Source organism: Lissotriton helveticus, chromosome 5_1 (assembly GCF_964261635.1).
Source record: "Lissotriton helveticus chromosome 5_1, aLisHel1.1, whole genome shotgun sequence".
NCBI classification, from domain to species: domain Eukaryota; kingdom Metazoa; phylum Chordata; class Amphibia; order Caudata; family Salamandridae; genus Lissotriton; species Lissotriton helveticus.
This window is the reverse complement of record NC_136065.1, coordinates 1,091,460,748-1,091,482,664: the sequence shown is the minus strand read 5'-3', so window position 1 is coordinate 1,091,482,664 and position 21,917 is coordinate 1,091,460,748. Positions and strand designations below refer to the sequence as shown.

Below are 21,917 nucleotides of genomic sequence, written 5' to 3'. Positions count from 1 at the left end.
CTGAGGCACCGGGACTCAGTCGGTCAAACGGATTTGGGTCATTTAAGCCATTTTTTCCCCAAGGTCTTGAAAAAGTGATGCAGCTGTGGTTTAATAACATATGTAAATATGTTCTGTGTAAAGCGTTTCGGGTATGTGTTGCAATAAATGGATGAAAACAATTGTCAGTGGCGCTTTGTCATTTAGACAGCATCAAAGCCCAAGTAAACATAGGGGTTAGATGGAATGATGAACAAAGATGGAGTTTACTAATTTTCTGAGGGGATTTTATATACATCAATTTGGTGTTTTTAGCTCCTACTTCTGTCTCCGAACACGAGTAGACCATTGAGTGGAAATACGTATTTCAAGTCTGAAAGGGAGCCCAGTGGTACCTCAGACGGAATTGGAGGTATGTCATCTCCCGTATTCCTCATTTTCAATCACTCCAGAATACAACCAACTGAATATACTGAATTCCAATCCTGGAAGCCTGTGCAGCAGACCATCAACGCCCTTTGGTTCAAATTTTTAAAAATATGACCTACCCAACATCAGCAGTTGCTGCCACTAATGCCTCCGCAAAAGCCCTCATTCTACTTCTTACCACTTGGAGAGTGCAGCTCAAAGGCAGCCCTCAGCACTGAGTGCAGTCACCGAAAACTCCCAAACCCTCTCTCTCAGCATCAGGTGCCACTTTCTTCACAGCAGCGGTCTCTCCATTGCCCTTTTAGTGAACTACAGAGTCCCTTCAAACCCTTAATTGCAGTCACCGCTCTGGACCCACCCATACAAATACAAACCTTCAGGCACCCATATGTGGTGCACCCTTATCACCAGTGACAAAACTTCCATTGTTGGGACCACCAACTACTGACCTTCCAGAGTCCACTGCCTTTACTAGAAGCTGTCAATCAGTAAATGTGGCACCAACTATCCGCTCATTAATTCCTTGCTGGTCCATATAAAATAATATGAAAGCTAAGCAAAGCATGGGTCACAATTACAGCTCTGGTACAATAGCCGCACAAGAAGATGTCCACAATGCGCAAGAACTAAGCTAGAGATTTATGGTAACACAAGAGAAGGAAAGGGTACCTAAAAATGCAAGGGGGCACACCTGTCTAAATGGCACCATGACTATGTTCCGATGGTGTAAAATTGCAGTTATTTGACTGCTGGCACTGTGCCACTCGCGTTTCCCAGGGGTGTCTCATATGGAGGGGCTCACCCTGTACACGCCTGAACGCCCATGATTCTAGTACCCTCCCTAAGCATCAGTAATTACAATCCCCTCAGAACAATACCGATAAGAATTCTATCACTTACATTGCCACTGAATACCTCAGTTCTTTGCTAGTTCCCAAAGAAGAGTTGTTCTGCAGAAATACTGAGATCTGGTAGATGGCTCATGAGGAGTTGCACAAGCATAATAGGGGTAACGGAACATGCACCCCCTTAATAGTATCCCTAGCTCAGGGATTCAAAGGGAAAAAAAGCAGGTGATGCCACTCAGGCCAAACCACCTAGTCCATCAATATTACTCTACCTCTATCCAGAGACACTAAGGCAGGCTTCTATGACAAGTGGCTTGTGAGCTACTGGTAGATCTCTAGCTACCTGGAAGTAGCTCTCCTGTGTGTAGCCAACACAACTAACGCAGAAGATATTGTTTGTCTGAAATCATTTATAAATGTCAAAATTGAGAGTGTGCATTTGAGATGAAAATGTATTTATTTCCAGAACTCATTAACTGATATTTTAAGGAAAATGGCTGATTTTCCAAATTATATTTAAAGCTGATATTTGAGTGATAAATCATGTGGCATTGAGGATACTTTTTACAAATCTTATTACCTTGGTGGTAGAGGCATGGAAGCTATGGCTTACCCATGTAGAGGCAATTCATACTGACAGAGCCTTTTTTCATAACTGCTGATAACCATGCCTGATGCACTGAAGTGATCGCTGGTAGTAAACCTTTGGAAAACTTGCATATGTTGGCCACGATTACAATGCTAATAATAGCCATAGCTTTCAATAAGTTTCATTGAATGTAAGTAGCTCTCATTACAGAAAAGGTTGGAGACCCCTGCACTAGAGAGATCGTTCGCCTGAAAGATGAAAGTTTCAGGGGTTTATGTATTTAAACAGTTTTATATAGCGCTGGCTAGACCCAAGGGTATCAGAGCGCTTTACAGGAGTAGGACAAGATCGAATAATAAAATAATAAGTTCGAACAAAAAGGAAAGGCAAAAAATGAGAGCTAAAAGTAGAGAACAATAAATACAAAATCACAGCAATAGGCAGTAACATTAAGAACCGAACTGGGAATTGGATGACTGTGTAAGTGTGATAGGCCAGAATAGAGGGGAGAAGGAATGGGGAAAAGGTGGGGCTGGGGGGGGAAGGTGAGAAGATAACTGAGGGGGAATGAGGTGAGTGCAAGTGAACAGGAGGAAGGAGGCAAGAGGTAGGATTGGGGAGATAAGCAGGGGTGGCAGGTCAGTTAAAAAGCAGAGAGGAATATAGTAACATAAGGGACAGGTTATGAAACACCTGGGAAGTAGCAGGATTATGGACCCCAATATTTGAGGAGAAGGTGCCGTTTGAGATCTTTTTTTGAAGCTGACGTATGAGGGGTTGCGGCGTAGATCTTTAGGGAGAGAGTTACAGATAGTGGGTGCATTACAGGAGAAAGAACGTGCTTGGGTGGATTTCTTTTTAACCAAGAGGGGGCCAGCATGAGAGCATTGGTGCTTCTGGATTCTCTGGAGCAGCCAGCTTTGTGAAGTTTTTAGGAGAGATACCGTGGGGTGTGAGGATGCAAGGCTTTATGCGCAATGCAGGCGTTTTTGTAGATAGACCTGCCATCCGAGGGAAGCCATTGGAGCCCTTTGAGGATGGGAGAGATGTGTTCCCGCCTCTTGGAATCAGAGATTAGCCTGGCTGTAAGGTTAAGGACTGACTTGATTGGGGCTAGGTGGACTTTAGGTGGGCCTAAGAGCAAAGCGTTGCCATAGTCTAATCTGGAGAGTACTAATGATTGAACAACAGATTTAAAGTCATCAACAGGGATGAAGGGTTTGATTTTTTTGAGGTGTAGAAGTGAAAAGAGAGCTCCTTTGGCAGCATTTTTTTATGTGGGGGGAAAGGCTGATGGTTTGGTCAATGATAATTCTGAGAGATTTGACAGAAGTAGAGGTGGAAAAAGAGCAGTTGAGAGCGTTAATGTCAGAGAGCCAGTCTTGTATTGGGAGCCTGTTATTTGAGGTGCAGAATGTCTGAGTGGGATTTAATTTTACAGTTGAGTTGGGTGTCGTCTGCATATAGGTGGTAATTAATTCCAGCTTTCTTTAGGATGAGAGTGAGGGGCTCCATGAAGAGGTTAAATAGAGAAGGAGAGAGAATAGACCCCTGAGGAACACCCAGGTAGACATGCATAGGTTTGGAGAGGCAGCTGCTGATTTTGATTTGTTGGGATCTGTGTTGGAAGAAGGAAGTAAACCATTCAAGAACAGGGCCATTGAGGCCAAACCGAACTTTGAGGGTATTGAGTAGGGTAGAGTGGTTGACAGTATCGAAGGCTGCAGAAAGGTCAAGAAGGATGAGAAGGGAAGCCTCACCCTTTTCGAGAGAGTGATGGATGTCATCAACAATGTTGAGCATTGCGGTTTCAGTGCTACAACCCTTTCGAAAGCCTGCCTGTAAGACATCTAGAAGGCAAAATGAGTCAATGTGTTTGTCTAGTTGGAGCAGGACGCATTTTTTGAGAGCTTTGGAAAGAAGAGGTAGATTAGAGATGGGGCGTAGATTGTTAAGGTTGTTAGGGTCAGCAGTAGCATTTTTGAGTATGGGTGAGATTTGGCCTAGCTGGAGGGAAACAGGGACACAACCCATAGCCAAGGAGGAGTTGATGATGGAAGTCCAATAGGGAGTGATGATATGTTTTAAGTCTTGGACGATGTTGGCAGGGAGTGGGTCCAGGGTATGAGAGGAGGGTTTAAGCCTGGAGATGATGTTGCATACTTCGAGCTCTGTAACTGGGCTAAAATGAAGCCAGGATGCATTGTTTTTAGGCTGTGTGCTGGGGTGAAAGAGCTCAGGGGGGGTGACTGTAAGCGGGAGATGAGCAGGATCTGTAGGGGGGAAAGGATATAGAGGGGGCTAAGGAGAGGAGTGTGGCAAGGGTGAGAGGACAAGGGGGGAGAGACACATTGCGGGGGGAGTTAAAGCAAAGGATGCGTCAATCTTGGCAATTTTTTCAGAGAAGAAATTAGCAATTTCTTCACAACTTTCGGTAGTAGCGGTCAACTTGGGGGTGGCAGAAGCGGATTGTTTTTTGATAATGTTGAATAATTCCCTGGGTCTATTCTTGGCTCGATCAAGTTGAGCGCCGAAGAAGGAGGCCTTTTCACTGAGGATGTGTTTTTTGTAATTATTCCTAGGGGTTGCACAAACATCATAAAAGGGGTCACATGTATGACCCACTGAACCCCACCTGACTCCCAAGGCCCCCTTTACCTGCAGCCCGGCCACGTCGGCGCCGTGGCGCTCCTCCATCTCGTGCATCTGCCTCTCCAGCGACTCATTGGTGCCGCGCAGGCTCTCGATCTCGATGGTGCGGGCCTGCAGCTGGCGCCGGTACTCGTTGAGCTCCTCGCGGCTGGCGCGGATGGCCTCGCCGCTGCGGGAGGCCTGCTCGCTCAGGTTGACGTACTTTGACTTGTACCACTCCTCGGCCGACTGCAGGTTCTTGGCGGCCAGCGACTCGTACTGGCAGCGGATGTCCTTGAGGGCCGAGGTCAGGTCGGGCTTGGCCACCTCCAGCTCCACCGAGACCTGGGCGGCCTGCAGCGCGGCCAGCAGCTCGGACACCTCCTCCTCGTGCGCCCGGCGCAGGAACGTGATCTCGTCGAGCAGCGACTCCACCCGCTTCTCCAGGTCGAGGCGCGCCAGCGTGGCGTCGTCGACGTCCTTGCGGTGGGCCTTGAGCGCGTGCTGCGTCTCCTCGCGCGCGCGGGCCTCGTCGTCGCAGCGCTCGCGCAGCCGCTGCAGCTCGTCCTCCATGTTGTCGCGCTCCAGCAGCGCGCGGGCCCGCTCTGACGTCAGCTCCTCCAGCTGCGCCCGCAGCTCCTTCAGCTCCTGCGCGTAGAGCTGCGCCAGGCGCGAGGGCTCGGCCTGCCGCTGACGCAGCGCGCCCAGCTCGGCCTCCAGCAGCTGGTTCTGCTGCTCCAGGCTGTGCACCTTCTCGATGAACACGGCGAAGCGGTCGTTCAGGCCCTGCAGCTGCTCCTTCTCGTTGGTGCGGATGATCTTGAACTCGTTGTTGGCCGTCGAGGCCTGCGAGAGGTCGACGGTGTCGGCGCCGCGGCTGGAGCCCGAGCGCCGGTAGGAGGCCAGCGAGGAGACGTTGCTGCGGGGCTGCGAGGGCCGGAAGCTGCCCGAGGAGACGGTGCTGGTGCGGACGGCGCTGCCGCCATAGCGGGAGGCCGAGATGCGGGACGAGTCCCCGAAGACCTTCCTGTAGGAGGAGGAGAGGTAGTGCTCGGAGCTGAAACTCATGGTGGAGGCAGAAGTGGGGGCAGCAGCAGCCTCACCTGCCTCTGAAAGCCTGGGCGAGGAGACCTGTAGGTCACTTCAGTGGAGGCGCAGCCAGAGGTGTCCACAGCCACTCTCACCACTTAGTGTCTTCAGTCACTCTCTTCCAGGCGGATCCCTGTTTCTACTTTCTCATCCAGGTTCTAAGATGCTCTCTCCAAGGAGGTATCTGCAGCCACTGTCTCAAGGCAGTGTCTTCAGTCACTCTCTCTTCCAGGCGGTCCCTGTTGCTACTCTCTCAGCCAGGTGTCTGTAGTAATCCCTGTTGCTACTCTCTCAGCCAGGTGTCTGTAGTAATCTCGCTAATGAGGGATGTGCAACGACCCTCTAAACTAATGTCTTCATCCACTCCCGTCTTGTCAGGAATCTGAAGCTACACAAGGCAGTGTCTGCAGTCACTCTTTCCAGTTGCTACACTCTCTCAGTCGGGTGTCTGCAAGACTCTCTCTAAAGAGGTTTCCGCATCTGTTCTCTAAAGCCAGCGTCTTCGGTTACTCTCTTCCAGGCAGGGATCGGCAGCCGCTTTTCCAAAGAAGGCTCTTCCACGAATGTACCTGCAGCTCCCCTCTCTCAGTCAGATGTTTGCAGCCACTCTCTTCAAGGCAGATCTCCAAAGCTGCTCTCTCCAGAGAGATGTTTGTAGCAACCCTGTTCCACGCAGGTCTCTGCAGCTTTTCTCAAGTCAGGTGTCTCTGACCACTCTCCCAGGCAGGTGTCTGCAGCCACGCTCTTTATTCGAGGTCTCTGCAGGTACACTCTTTTAATCAGGTGTCTGCTCCCACTTTGTTTCAAGGCAGGTCTGCGTCCACTCTCCAAGGTAGGTGTCAGTGAAGTGATCACTCTTTTCAAGGCCGGTCTGCATCCACTCTCCAAGGTAGGTCTCAGCGATCACTCTCTTCAAGGCCGGTCTGCATCCGCTCTCCAAGGTAGGTCTCAGCGATCACTCTCTCCAATGTAGCTCTCTGCAGCCACACCTTCCCTGCCAGCTTTCTGCTCTGTGTTTCCCAGCCCAGCTTACGCAGACACTCTCCCCCTCCTCTTCTGCAGCTCCAATCTGCAGCTCTGCCCAGCCCTTGCGAACGCTTTTTGTGCGGCTGTGTGGGGGCTCGAGGGGAGGTGCTGCCGCTGCACTCGTTGCCGCAGTGCTGATGTCAGAACGCCTCTTAATTCCAACCCCTTTTTCATCCCAGACAGATCTGGGGAAGCCTTTCCAAGCTGCCTCCTTTCTTTTTCCAGAGGGCAGACCCGCAACCGCACACATGCTGCTCCTCGGGCACTGCACGGATTCCCGAGACCACTTTTCGGTCCCAACGTGTTACTAACCTGGATCTTAAAGGGACAGAGAACTGAGCTATAACGAGAGATCTCGCCCGCGTGCCCTAAATGCCCTTTGTAAATTGCGCCAGGACATCGGATCATGCCATTTGCGTTGTATACATTACTTATAGTTAGTTACATTACATATAATTAGTCTATTCACTTATACATTTTTACTTTGTACTCTTACTTTAGCTGCTGCAATTCACCGTGGCCTGAGCAACGAATGCTCTGCTTACAAGTACAAATTAAAAGCAATTTTACTCCAGGCGGAAGCATCCTCTTTACAAAATTAAAACTGCTTATGTAGTGTCACCACCCACCATACTATTTTATGAAGAATGCAATTGTTCGCCAGTTTACATTTTTCCAAATCCCTTGTTACTTCCAGAACTGATTTATCTGGCGCGTTGTTTAGTTTTAGGTACTTTGTTCTACCTCCGAGTCTCTCGGGATATGTATGACATCTGCGGACTAGTTTATATGATACCGGCATATTAGGCAAATTTTCCCTGGATGCGAGCCACATTTCCTTGATAATTAAATCTGCTACTCAATATATAAGGAATGTATTTGGGAGAAGATGTATTTATTTCGACTGGTGCCCTTGTTTTCAATAAAAGCCAGGATGCCTGGCGTGGCTGTCGCTGCGTATGGATTATTTATTACGGGAGTGAGTGTGTTTTCACGGTACAGCTTTCATGGTGGGCGTTGGCGCACTACACTGTCCTCTGTTTTTATTTTAGGTTAGATTTGTGACAGGTAGAAATGCAAGTCAGGTTTAGTCCAACGCGATGTCCCAAGACACCGCAGGTGCACTAGCCTATGTGTATATAAATATAATTGGTTAGAGTTGGCTTTGCTTAGAAAAACTAGGTAAAATGGGCGTGGGTGTGCGTGTGTGTATGTGACATCCGTGAAACACTTAGCCTTTTGTTTCTTTGAATTATCCACTCAAAGAATATTGTTTAACTACCAGTGAGACCAAATTGTAAAAAAAAAAACTGGAGTCGTGCTTGAAAAAGGATGAAAGTCTTAGGGGGCATATCTCTTCTAAGGCAGCCAGGGCGCTGACTTTCATGCAGCCAACATGAACGCAGTATCACAGAGTAACCCCTGCGAACAACAGGAACGCCCTGACCCTCACAAACCCTCAAAACAGGCTGACTAGGTATTACTCTGAAGATTGTGAATCCCTGAGCCCGACCCGGGGATTCACAGACCGGACATTCTCCTCTAGGTACGACGCCCAGACTGGGCGGTCAAGATGTTGGACCCTCTGAGAAGTCCTAAAGACTGGACACTGCCCTCCATATGTGGCACAAAGATGAGACCGTCTCGCCAAGATGTGGCTCACAGGCCAGGCAGTCCGTCAAGATGTGGCACACAGGTCAGACATTCTCCTCCAGATGTGGCACAAAGGCCGGGCAGTCTCGTCAAGATATGGCACACGGACCCACCCTCAGGCAGTCTCGTTACGATATGCCACACAGGCCAGGCAGTCTCCTCCAGACGTGGCACGCAGAATAAGCAGTCTGAAAACGTGCCACACAGAATGTGCATTCTCGTCAAGAGGTGGCACGCGAACCCTCAGTCAGTTTCATCAAAATCTGGCACACGGACCAGGTAGTCTTCTCTAGATGTGGCACGCAGACTGGGCGGTCTCGTCGAGATGTGGCGCATGCAGTCTCGTCAAGATGTGACACACGTACCAGGCGGTCTCTACGCGATGTGGCACACAGACCAGGCGGTCTCGTCCAGATGTGGCACGCAGACCAGGCCGTCTCTACGCGATGTGGCACACATACCAGGCCGTCTCTACGCGATGTGGCACACAGACCAGGCCGTCTCTACGCGATGTGGCACACAGACCAGGCCGTCTCCTCCAGATGTGGCACGCAGACCGGGCCGTCTCGTCCAGATGTGGCACAGACCAGGCCGTCTCCTCCAGATGTGGCACGCAGACCGGGCGGTCTCGTCGATATGTGGCACACAGACTAGGCGGTCTCGTCAAGATGTGTCACACAGACCAGGCCGTCTCGTCCAGATGTGGCACGCAGAACGGGCGGTCGTCCAGATGTGGCACACAGACCAGGCGGTCTCCTCCAGATGTGGCACGCAGACCGGGCGGTCTCGTCCAGATGTGGCACACAGACCAGGCGGTCTCGTCCAGATGTGGCACACAGATTAGGCGGTCTCGTCCAGATGTGGCACACACCCCTGGCGGTATCGCCAAAATGTTGAAGTCCTGGAAGAGTGCAGACTTTTGAAGCAGGTGCCATCACGCCCCCGGAGAAGCACCAAGGAACGAGAGCTGGAGGAAGGATGCAAGCAGGGACTGTGCTGTCCTGCACGGGAGAGCCTCGATTACAACTGTGAAATGAATGACGGACTAACAAGGATCGGCCACTTTCATTGCAAATTGTTATAGGTGCATCAGAGCCTTGAATCTACAGGAAAAGATGATCTAAGAGAAGAATGAAGGAACAGGCTACTAACTAGGATGCGCCCATTACCTTTGAGGGTTTCTTTGTAGTTCTTTCTTGACAGACTGGCGCTGCACCGACAATGGAGTTTTCTGGAAACGTCTCATTGTGTAACTGCGCACTTTACGTGCGCTCTTTGTTTCTTTGTAGTACGGTCTACTCGAGGGGAAGAAGTCCCTGTCGGCTGCAGCAGTGCCCAAGAGCCACACCTAGATTGGGGAGCTGTCTTTATTATTCAGGGGGAACAGGGACTCATGACTGCTTATTTTTTTTAAGATATAACGGAATTGGTATATATGGAAACATTGTGCTAATGTACTTTCTAGGCAGGGCCGCAGAATTATTCAGCAGCGAGCATGGAGGTTGGCCCGGGAGGGCATTTATCAGACCCCCCAGGATATTGCGGCATGGATTAGCAAATTTAGCGGCACAAAAATGGAGATTTAGCGGCACAAATATGGAAATTTAGCTGCATTTTTGCGGCACTTTATTTACTTCCTAATCATTCATTTTCAGCCTTAAATTGATGAAAACTGTTTTAGCAGAGTATTCCAGTTTGAAATAGGCATGTTTGAAGCGCCTGCAGCTCTATGTAAGCAGAGCTCTAATCCTAACCTCAGGAGAGGGGGTTCTATTTCTCCCTGGGATGTTCTAGCACCCATGTACGCACCCCTGCTGGCCACCGCTGCCTCATGACACCTCTTCCTTAGGCGCCCTAGGGCACAGGATCATTGTGGGTGGAAGTGCATTGCCATGGCTAATGTAAGCATGTTAAATATTGCTCTACGCAGAACAGTGGATTTGGGGTGGGTGGAAGCCTTTTCACAATACCCCCACCTCAATGTGACTTACAAGTGCTGTGTGTGCAGTCTAAATCCCAAATATGAAACTATTACCACCACGACTCCTCTGCGAGCAACCCCCCGACCAAGGCTGGAACAGAATGTCTTCCAAGTGTCCGGCCATGCATTGCCCAAAATCATGACTGAAGACTTTGATTCGAAAACATCACAGACTACAGAAAAAAGGGTAGAAGTTCTACTTGTGGAGTTGATTCAAAACTCCTCAAATATGATACAATTTAAGAGTTAAATCCTTGGTAATCCTGCAGAGAAAGATAAACCCTCATCTTTAGTATGCTCTTCCATTGTGCATTTAACAGTAGATACTGACCGCATCCAGTAGCCTGTTTACTGCGGCAAAAAGCACATGCCCTTTGATTTCTGTAGTTTCTTTAATTTGTGGGTTAGGAAACAAGTCTCTCTTCGTGACAATTGGCATTCCAGCGAATGTGAGAGAATTACTGCAGCAATTTAAAAAAGATTCTCGAAGAGTGAAAATCCAGGTCAGACACCAGCTTGAGGACGAGACAAATATATTAAAATGTTTTTGTTTGAGATTGACCATGCCTTTCAGGCTCGGTGTCAGGAGCCCCACTGTATCAATACCCCCACTCAACAGTGAAAATCTCACCGGAGCCGTGAGCTGCTCTGACCCCTCTAATCAGGCAAAGGCTTGTTCAATTACTCACAAGCCACATACACTTCTACTGCCCGCCCAATGCACTCATTCATCACTGCAGTCGAACTAAGATCATATTAACTACTGCTGCACAGCTAAGAGGCCTTGCTTGCACCGTAGCTCCACCACTTACACTACTGCTGCCTAGCTAATGGGCTTCCACACTAGTTCTGCTGACATAGGGATCCTTATACGACTGCTGTGCAGATTATGCTTCACCCCCTACACTGCTGCTGCCTGGTTAGTGACAGATCTCAGACTACTACTGCCCTAGTGGCTCGTCCACTATCGCTAATGTCCATGCCTTATTAACAGCTGCCTTGCTTATAAGGCATCAATTACACTGCTGCTGCATCGACATGGAGACTCCCCTTGTGCACCTGCTGCCCAGCTAATACTGCATGCTTCACTGCCACCAGCAAAGGAGCCATCCCTGACACTACTACCACCCTTGAAGAAGAATGCCAAATGCACTACAGCTGGCGCACTAAGCATCCTCTTTCACTGCTCTTCGATTGTGCATTTATTTTACAGTAAAAACTGCCCGCATCCAGTAGCCTGTTTACTTGATGCGACAAACCGCACAGGAACTTCTGACTTCTGTTGTTTATTTAATTTCTGGGTTAAGAAGCAAGTATATCTTCGTGACAATTGGCAACCCAGAGACTGTGAGAGAATTACTGCAGCAATTTAAAAAAAAAAGATTCTCGAAGAGTGAAAATCGGTCAGGCAACACCAGCTTGAAGATGAGACAGATGTATTTAAACGCTTTTGTGTGAGCCTTTCAAGCTCGGTGTCAAGAGCCCCACTGAATAAATACCCCCACTCAGCGTTGAAAATCTCGCTGAAGCCATGAGCTGCTCTGACCCCTCTAATCGGGCAAAGGCTTTTTTCAATTACTCACCACTCCAAATCAGCAAGTAGGGTTGTACGGCACCACGTAGTGACGTGTGCGCTTACAGCCAATCAGAGGCCATCATTTTGTTTGTGGTCTTTCGAGACCTTTTTTCGCGGCCGAAAAATGAAATATCGCGGTCATTGCACTACTTAGCAAATTTCGCGATTATTTTGCAAATCGCGAAATCGCGAAATGCTGGAGGGTCTGATTTATAATGCAAGATACGCCAGATTGTGTCGCACCTCTTGCCATTAAAAGACAGCTCCGAGGAACAGTACACTACCTTTCATATTTATCATGAATGTTCCTCCTAGGAAGAGGTATTTTGTTATTCAAGACATGGGACCTTAAAAAAATATGCAACATATTTGTAGTGACATGTAAGTGATTAAGGTTTTTGTTTCCTGTTGTACACAAAAGTTATTCACATAACCATCAAATGGATATGTTTATATTCTCTGCACAACGATGTCACCTCTTTGGGTAATTATAGTAATCCACACCTGTAGGTGCTGAGGTTGCTTTCAAAGTGTCCGGTGAATAACTTTTGATCCGTTGAAGCTAGATGTACATTTTTTTTGTTAAAACAGCAAATTATGAAGCATAGGAGGGTTTATGTGGCCAGTAGGGCAAATTCCCGGGTGGGGAATATGGCGGCCATGCACCGAGTAGCTGCCAAACCTCCCACCCCCGACCCGGATTTTGATTCCATCGGGCTAGATGCCCTTCATGCTGATTACATACGAATCTACTCCCGATGCGGCGGCCAGTGCAGGGAGCTTGCGCTGGGAGGTAGTTTAAGATTATCTGCGATTTGGAACAAGCTTTTGACTTAGTTCAATCCCTGTGTATAAGAGATATGCACCTACTGTAAGAATGTAAGGTGTATATGTCTGTATGAGTATTTATACAAATAAATTGAATAGCACTTACAATTTTTTTTAATTCAATTCTTTTATAGCGCTACTCATCCCAGTGTAGTTTTTCAGAGCGCTTTACATCTCTCTCACACACACACACACACATTATACATTGACGATAAATCATACAAGTGTGTAAATCAAAGTGCAGGATGTTACATAAGACAATGAGGGTTTCAATGTTTTGGAATCGCACATCGTCTTAGTGGTAGGGATTTTATGTTAAGAATGCATGGCCACAAGGTGGCACGGTGTATGCATGCTATGTTCTGTGCCGCGAGGGAAGAGGGGTGTCTACTGCTCGACCTGATGGCCGCCACCATTATCCCGATCCTTAAAAAGGGTAAGCCCTAGTGGACCGTCGCTCTTACAGGTATATTTCCCTGCTTAATTTGGAGGTCATAGTGTTGGCAAAGGCCTTGGTGACTAAATTGACATCAGTTATCACCAAATTGATTCACCCCGACCAATCTGGATTTATGTCGCCCTGAAGCACTCGTATTACCTTGACACCTTTGTTTGGGGTCTTCCAAATGACCAGAGACCCACACTGAACTGGCCGTAAGTCTGTCTCTCGGCACCAGCATGGCATTTGACAGTGTGGATTGGAATTATATATTTGCGACCCTAGAGAAATTTGGTTTTGGCCTGATGTTTTGAGGATGGGTACGGCATCTGTATCAGGACCCTCTGGTGTCGGAGATGGTTATTGCCACACTCTCCATTCCTTCTCCTGAGGAGGGGCACACAGCAAGGCTGTTTTCTTTCCCCCATGATATTCACATTGGCACTTGAGCCACTGGTGGCTTAGTTCTGTCAGGACACTTTGATCTGGGGCATCAGCACTAATGGGACATGGGAGAATCTATCTCTCTTTATGCCTGTGACATATTACTATACATCGCCAGACCCCTGTGGCCCATTGCCAGGATTTTCCAGATCTTCTGGATTTTCGGGGAGCACTCCAGGTACCAAATTAACTGGGACAAGTCCTTGGTCTTTCCCCTGGTAGGGGGGATATCACTGTACCCTCAGGCTGTGTCACGCCAAATGTGCAAGATGGATTTGTGTATTTGGGCACCTTTGTCAGACGGATACTGGAACATTTCCTGAGGATTAATCTAAATCTACAGGTCGATAAACTCCACAGAGATGGGGATGATTGGAAAACCCTTCTACTATCCCTGATGGGTAGGGCTGCCCTTTTTAAAATGATGGCCTTACTGCGCCTTCAATATGTCCCACAGAATACCCCATACAACAGTGGCTCCCAAAATGTGCGCCGTGGCACCACAGTGCCCCATTAAAACTAGCCAAGGGCGCCACCACGCACATCTTTGGAACGTAGTAAAGGTAGTTGTGCTGAAGAAGATTTTTGTAATGTGAAAGTTTAAAAATTAGGAGTCTTCTTTTGGTCCGAGTAACCCTTAATGAATAAAATATTCCCAGCCCTCGCCGGACATGCAAGTATTCAGTAATGACTCTAAGGTGTTGTCTCGATTGTATTAAGGAGTCATGCTGACGTTGGAATTGTGCAGGGCTGGGTATCTAGTCATTGCCAGGTTTCTTCCTCCTCTTGTTTTTAGTCTGTTAATGCATGGGAATATCATATATAGCAGATAGGCAGCGGCCCCAGTTTGCGGGTGATTGCCAGAGCCGAGTGTAGCCATATTTGGCGGTTCCATCCACTTCTTTATTTACTTTATAGATTGCTGTGCACAATAGTCTGCCCCCAACGTTAGTTGTGTGCCATTGCATTATAAGTTTGGGTGATTGTCTGTTGCAGAATCGCTCCGATGGAATTCTTGATTGTGTGTTTTTTTTGTATTTTAATATTTTTTATTTTATTTAATGCCATCTTTCATCTACAAGGGTGTGTGTGTTGGGGAATGGATGAACACAGAAGTGTGTGCCTTGGTATAAACATTGTAAACCTGCGGCTCCCTCCCTATTATTCCCCGACAAGGCGGAATCGTGCGCTCTGATATATATTGGATATGGCTCCCATTAGGATAGGTACATGGAATGTGCAAGGTATCCATAGCCCAGCACAACGCTATTTCATATACTCCTATCTTAAACGTCATCGCATACAAATAGCGCTCCTACAAGAAACACACTTGGCTAAAGTAGAAATCGCGCGCCTCCACAGGCGCTGGAGAGGGCAATTATATGCAACAGGATATTCTTCATTTGCACAGGGGGTCCTAGTGTGGGTGAGGCCGGGGACCCCATTTCCGGTGGTAGACACAATGGTGGATGGGGAGGGCAGATACGTTTTAGTAAGGCGGACATTGGATGGTAAGCCGATTGTATTAGTGTCACTTTATGCGCCCAATGTCAAGCAAGCTGCTTTTCTAGAGTAAGTGTCGCAAAAACTGGCAGTGTGGCATGATATTCCCATGGTCTTGGGTGGGGATTACAATTGTGTCCTAGACGCCTCTTTAGACCGGTCCTTTCCCCCCTTACTGGGCACTGCCACATACGCAGCAGCGAGGGCATTGGCAAATTGGGCCACGCAGTGGCACTTCACAGATGCTTGGCGACACAGGAATCCACTAGACAGGTTGTATTCATATTACTCTGGGGCCCACCGATTGCATGTACGCTTAAACCGCTTCATGGTGTCGGACGGACTCTTGCCGTACATTTCGGGTGCACTATACATGGGACGCACACTCTCTGATCATAACCCACATGTCTTGGAGCTCCAATGGGAGGCGGCATTGCCGCCGATACCGGTATGGCGTCTCCAACCGGACGTTCTCCTAGATGCGCCATTTCGCGACTCTTCAGCCACCGCTGTAGCACAATATTTCGAAGACAATGAGGGAACAGCCACTTCAGCGTTGGTGGAATGGGATGCCCTTAAGGTAGTGACCAGGGGGCACTGCTTGGGGACGCAGGTGGGCATGCGTAGGCAACTAGAAAAAGACCTTACTAGGTTGGAACGGAGACTGGCCGTTAATGAACAGGCTGTCATAGACGGCGCTCAGGAACGGCTGGACCAACACAGGGAGGAACACACGCAACTTCTAGAACAGTTGCGCTGTCTCAATTATGCTCCACACTTGGCGAGAACACATCACATGGGCGATAAAGCGGGCAGACTGCTCACATGGCTTATCCGCCAGAACGAGTCGTCAGCACCGATAGCGTCGGTGAAACTAGTCACTGGGGATGTCGCGTATACCCAGCGGAGCATACATAACGCATTTGTGACGCCCTACCAAGACCTGTTTAGCTCACGTGTGCGGGTGTCCTCCTCAGAGATGCCGGATTATTTAGGAGGCGTGGCCCTGCCAAAGCTTACCCGCACTCAAAGTGATGAATTAAAGGTTTCCCTTAGCACAGAGGAAATCCGAGATAGCATTTTCTCCTTGTCCAATGGGAAATCGCTAGGCCCGGATGGTCTCCCGGCCGAATTTTACAAGGCATATTCACACATCCTGGTACCGCAATTATTAAAGGTGTACGAGATGGCACTGGATGACTCTGCCCTCTCCACTACCCAGAATATGAAGCCCTGCTGGTGTCCCTCCTTAAGCCTGATAAAAACCCAGAGCTGTTGGGCTCTTATCGGCCGCTTGTGCTCCTTAACACGGACTACAAGATATTTGCTTCATTATTGGCCAGGCGCCTTTCACCATTAGTGAAAGCATTGGTGCACCCTGACCAAAATGGCTTTGTCCCCGCACACTGCACCTTGCTCAATATACGGAGGCTCTTTAGGGTACAACAATACGCAGCGCACAGCTGGCCCCGATCAGGCTGCCTGGTATTAGATCTGGAAAAAGCCTTCGACTCTTTGGAATGGCCCTACCTGACAGCTGTGCTGGAAAAGTATGAGTTGGGGGACCATTATTTGAACATGGTTGGTCTTCTGTATCCGCGACCTATAGTCCGGGTCCGCACTGGCAATCTGGTCTCTGACTGCATTAGGGTAAATCGCTGGACATGCCAGGGCTGTCCGCTGTTGTTCTCTCTCGCTATGGAGCCCTTGGCGATGCTGCTCAGAAGAGATGGAGAGAACTGGGGTATACAGTTGGGAGATGGGTTACATGCTGTTTCCCTGTATGCGGATGACTTGTTGTTTTATCTCCGAGATATTACAGCAATCCCGGAATCCCTTGCAGGTATACTCCAGACATTCAAAGAGAAATCAGGTCTTCGGGTCAATTGGGCCAAGTCAGGGATATATTTATTTAATGCTGGAGTGATGGAGGAGGATATCGTTCTGAACGGGTCGCCTCTCACGAAATATCCCACCACCTTCAGATATCTGGGAATTTTTATATACCGTTCGCCTGATGATTTATTTAAAGGAAATCTGAGGCGGGCCATCTCAGCCATGCGAGCCCAGGTGCAATTCTGGAAAATGCTTCTGCTGAGTGTACCAGGCCGCATATCCCTCTTGAAAATGATTGTACTCCCCAAATTGCTCTATTATTTTTCCAATCTCCCTCTTTACGTCCGGCCTAAGATCTTTCGAGACCTGGAACGATTGTTTCGAGATCTCATGGAATAAGGGCAGACCGCGCGTTGCTTTATGGAAGATGTATGCTCCTGTCGGTCAAGGAGGTTTAGCTGTCCATAATATGGAGTTGTATTATTTGGCTGCCCAACTACAGTGGGTGACGAAATGGTTGGACGGTAGATATTTGGAGGACACCGCGACGCTGCAACGGCCCTGGACACACTCTCAAATATGCCATTTGTTTCACCCCGTCGCTAAACCCCTGCGGCCCACACAGTCGTGTCAAGACCTGCCTTATAAATGCTACAAACGGTTTTTATATCTTACTCACGCGACGAAAACCTATGCCCCGATCTTGCGGTTACTGGGGACCCCAAGAGGGAGGTTGGGCACATCGGAGGCAGTATTGACAGCCTGGCATGCGGCTGACTTAGACACTTTGGGTGATCTGTATAGGGACGGTGCGCTGTTAACATTTGAGGAGTTGGTTGGAGAGGCTGAGTTGCCAGCGGGCCAATTTCTTTTACATTCCTCTCTTTTGAAGGCTCTGTCAACGGCTTGGGGAAACCTGACGACTGAACCGCCAAAACATCTAGTGTTGCAATAGCTATATGTTATGGGGGCGGGGCCGCACGTAGTGCACTGGTTAGTGGAGGCGATGCTCACACATACAATGAAACCGATGCAGCGCCTCAGAGTACGATGGGAGGTGGACAGGGGCCGGCCTTGGACGGAGAAGGAGTGGAATGCCATATTGTCAGGAGCCAGGAATATACCGAGAAATTCTAGATTTAGACTTATACAAACATATATCATACAAAGAGCATACCTCTCACCGGACATGGTAAACAGGTTTTTCACACTGCCACTTCTGCATGCTCACGCTGTCAACAACTAGATGCGGATCTGCTCCCCATGCTGTGGGCTTGCACATCTCTTCAGCATTACTGGCGGGAAGTAGTCACGACTCTGAACTCCTGTACAGGCATGCAGCTGCCAGTGTCATGGGAAGCCTGCCTCCTAGGGCTCTATGCCAGATCTAAAACAAACAAAATTGCTTCGAGATTTCATGATCTAGGCTTAATTACTGCAAAGTGCCTCATCACCAAGAACTGGAAAAACACGAATCCTCCAGTAACACCCAACTGGCAGTGCTCCCTTCTGATGTGGGCACAAGCAGAAAGTACGGTGCTACATAGGGAAGAGACAGCAGGGCTTTGTAAATTCCCTATTGCGCTAGATTGGGACACACTCCTCACCACACTACGTGCCAGTATTGCAGTCTCCGCTGATGGCACCCTGGTAACTTATCAGTGAATGCACAATACACTTGTAGGTAAATGTTATTTACCGATTCATAAATACCGAATTTTACCGATTCGGTATTTATGAATCGGTAAATATGAAGGGGGGAGATGTAGGTATTTCCAGATGTTGAAATACCGAATCGTTAATATTCGGTATTTACCGATTCGGTAAATACCGAATCGGTATTTCCTATTGATTCCTATGGGCTGTGAAGCCCATACGAATCAGTGGGAAATACCGATTCGGTAATTACCGAATCGGTAAATACCGAATTCTGCAAGGGTGCAGGGGGTGTCACTTTGACACCCTCTTGCACCCCAAATACAGGCATGTGTGCCATGTGGCACGTAGACATGCCCTAAGGGCATGTCTGTCTGTCACATGGCATAGGTGTGCATCCACACATGTGCATGCACACCTGGATTCGGATTTTACCACCCAATTGAATTGGGTGGTAAAATACCGAATCTGAAAGACCTTTGGGACTCAGAAGAGTCCCACCTACATTTGGATTTACCGAATCGGTAAAAATACCGATTCGGTATTTTACAGAATCGGTAAATTTACCGAATCGGTAAATTTACCGATTCTGTAAAATGAAGGCCCCTGCATGCCAATTCTTAAATACCGGTCGGTAACGGCCAAAATCGTCCGTTACCTACCGGTATTTAGACTCCTACATCTGGCCCTTGGTTCCCACACCTGTGATTCAGAATACGGGAAGATTTGAATTCCCTAGCTCCCTGGCTGCCTCGCTAGACACTGGGGATCCCTCTCCTGATAGGTAACCACACTTTGACATGCTTTCTGCCCCAATATCCTATGAGACATGGGTCCAACTATATCTCCACACACCCAGCCCAGAGACGCAGATTTCATTAGCGTTTCGCTGATGGCAAACAGTTTAAGATATTAAGCTTTATTGGACATTTTAGTGCTTTCGCTCCATAAAATGCAACTGGACGGGAATGTTATTCCTTATATGTAGTAATGTGATGTTCGATTGTGAAAAGCAGCAACTACACGTTTGTGTCATGGACGCATAGGAAGATTTCAGTGTATATTTAGTCCAATGAGTGGGGTGTCAGTTATGGTTAGAAATGATCATATATTCCAAATTATGTAGTAGAAGCAGTGTGAGTGATGGCACACTGAAATTCCAGTTTGTAAATCTAGCAGAGACGCAAGTCATGTCTGTAGTGAATGTAATGTCATCACCAATAATAATATGTAGAAAATCAGGCAGTATACCGTTGTTCTATGCATTGCATATTTGATACTGATATTTGGATATGTTGTGAATGTACAAGATGAAAACTCTGTTTAAAGCATTAAAAAAAGAACGGAAAATACCAATAAAGAAATTTGAACAAAAAAATGAATAAAATATTCCCAGAAAGGAATACTTCTCAGAGAAGCACCAGTAAAGGTGTGCCTCAGAAACAAACGCAGTGCAGGGTGTGAAGTTTCTGACAGGCCCTTGCTGTCTAATTCCTTCTATCGTTGGTCGGCGTTTGTAACAAAGGTGGTGTCTCATAAGTAGCAAACCCAATGCTCGCAGTTAACTTTCTTCTGGTGGTAGTAACACATTTTGTGTGTCCTCAAAGAAAGAGAAGGCTGCTCGCAGACACATTGAAGCTGGAAGTCCCTTGCTGAAGTCATTGGCCCGAACCGTGCACAACATGGCAGAGGTAAGAGAACCGTACACTCCTGTAAGTAGCCTCCGTTTTCGTGCTCACACGGCTACCATCTTCAGGGCGCTCACTGCGACTTCACGGGTTGAGGGAGGAAGTTGGGTGGTCTTGGATCACAGTGACGTGTTCCAACTTGCCACGCTTCAAAAGAGAGTCTTTTCTTACCTGCGTCTCTATTTCTTTTACGATAAGGATAATGACAATATTATAATTTTTATTAGAGACATCATTTATTTTCTTGCAGCGCTTCTGTAATTTATAAGCACAGTAAAGTACTACTTCCAAATCATTTTACCTACCCCTGGAATGGAATGTGGACCAAAAGTGAGCATGCTTTTTAGGTCTCGTGACCTATCAATGCGCATGCGCATTGAGCGGAGCGAGACTATAGGGCTTTAAACAGACTTTAACTAACTGGCGATTTGGTGCTGTGCCCGTGCGCTTTTAGGTCAATGCGCTTGCGCATTGACCTAAAATGCGCGTGCACAGCATCAAATTGTCAGCCATCTATTGCCCAGCTTGATGCCGCTCCACCCCCTGCGGCATCAAAGGCTTTCACGGCCGGCCGGCCGTGCTTTCAGTTTTACGGCCGGCCGGCCGGCCGTGTGAAGTGCACTTCAAAGGCCGCTCTCCCTGCTCCGCCCCCTCCACCCTTTGGTTCTTGTAAGATTAGCACACACTCCAGCAGCTCAGTTGCACAAGTTCGCTCACCATAGCAGCTGAATCTGTTCACTATAAAGCATTGTCCCCTCGTACTCAGTTACAGAGTAGAGCTGCATTTTGTCTATGGAGTAATCTGCTTCTCACTGCCAGGCGCAGCTCTTCGCTGTTGACAACTCTCCCCTCTTAACTGTCATTGCTTCCGCTTCGCCAACCTACTAGTGCGTCATTGATTTTCAAAACCTGACTGGTATTTAGTTCCCAAACCGTGCTGCGTGCCTCAACCCAAAGCTTTTATTGATGACTTCGAGTACTATTGAAGTCCCTCCCCTTATCCTTATCCTACCACAGACACCAATGACGCACCTCGCATCCCGCGTGCCTTTCTCCAACTCTCTCCCCCAGCAGACTTGAACTCGGACCAGATCTGTTCTCTGCTATCGCAACCTCTGTATTACACTGACTTGTTTTGTTTGGTGGCAAACCAAAGTTGATGCTTGAATTTAGTTACTGTCTGGAAAATAATGCACTCAAAGAGATTGGTGGGACCCAGCATCTGTATGTAATTAAAAAACAAAAGATGTTTGGGAGCACAGTCTGGCTGCAGGAATGCTTTCTTTTTACAAGCCAGTAGTCCTGCTGCCTTCTTTGTCAGAAACGTAGAGTGTATTTTCTTTTTTTGAGGAAGGGTCTGTGAGCTAGCAAAAACCCATTGTTAAATGTGTGGCCTCCTGCTCTTTTTTAACATCAGTATCATCGGCCCTGTATTAGTTTGGTTTCACATGTTCCATCATGGCCTGCTGGGAGTTTTCATACCTCTTATGTGCATACAGACAACATCCTCGGTGTGGGCATAAATAATATGGCTCATCTCCATCTCTAGGTTTCTTCCTCTCTGTTAGTAACAACTGATTATAAACATGTATCCCTTTTTTTAGCTCGTTTATGGGTTTTTTAAGTGTGGCCTAGAAAACTAGAAAAAATTTCAGCTGTTTCACCACCTGTTTCACCCTCACACCCTCACCCCCCTCACAACCCTCTCACCCTCTCAGCCTC

At 47.9% G+C, this 21,917-nt stretch overlaps 1 protein-coding gene across 1 annotated transcript in view; it reads right to left on the bottom strand.

Annotated features, from left to right (window-relative positions):
* INA (internexin neuronal intermediate filament protein alpha) overlaps positions 1 to 6,619 on the bottom strand; it is a 44,182-nt gene extending 37,563 nt beyond the window's left edge. Inside the window, exon 1 of the mRNA XM_078643691.1 lies at positions 4,504 to 6,619. Within this exon, the coding sequence (XP_078499817.1) occupies positions 4,504 to 5,544 (1,041 nt within the window). The 5' untranslated portion in view covers positions 5,545 to 6,619. The remainder of the gene's footprint in view (positions 1 to 4,503) is intronic.
* Between the last annotated feature and the right edge of the window lie 15,298 nt (positions 6,620 to 21,917).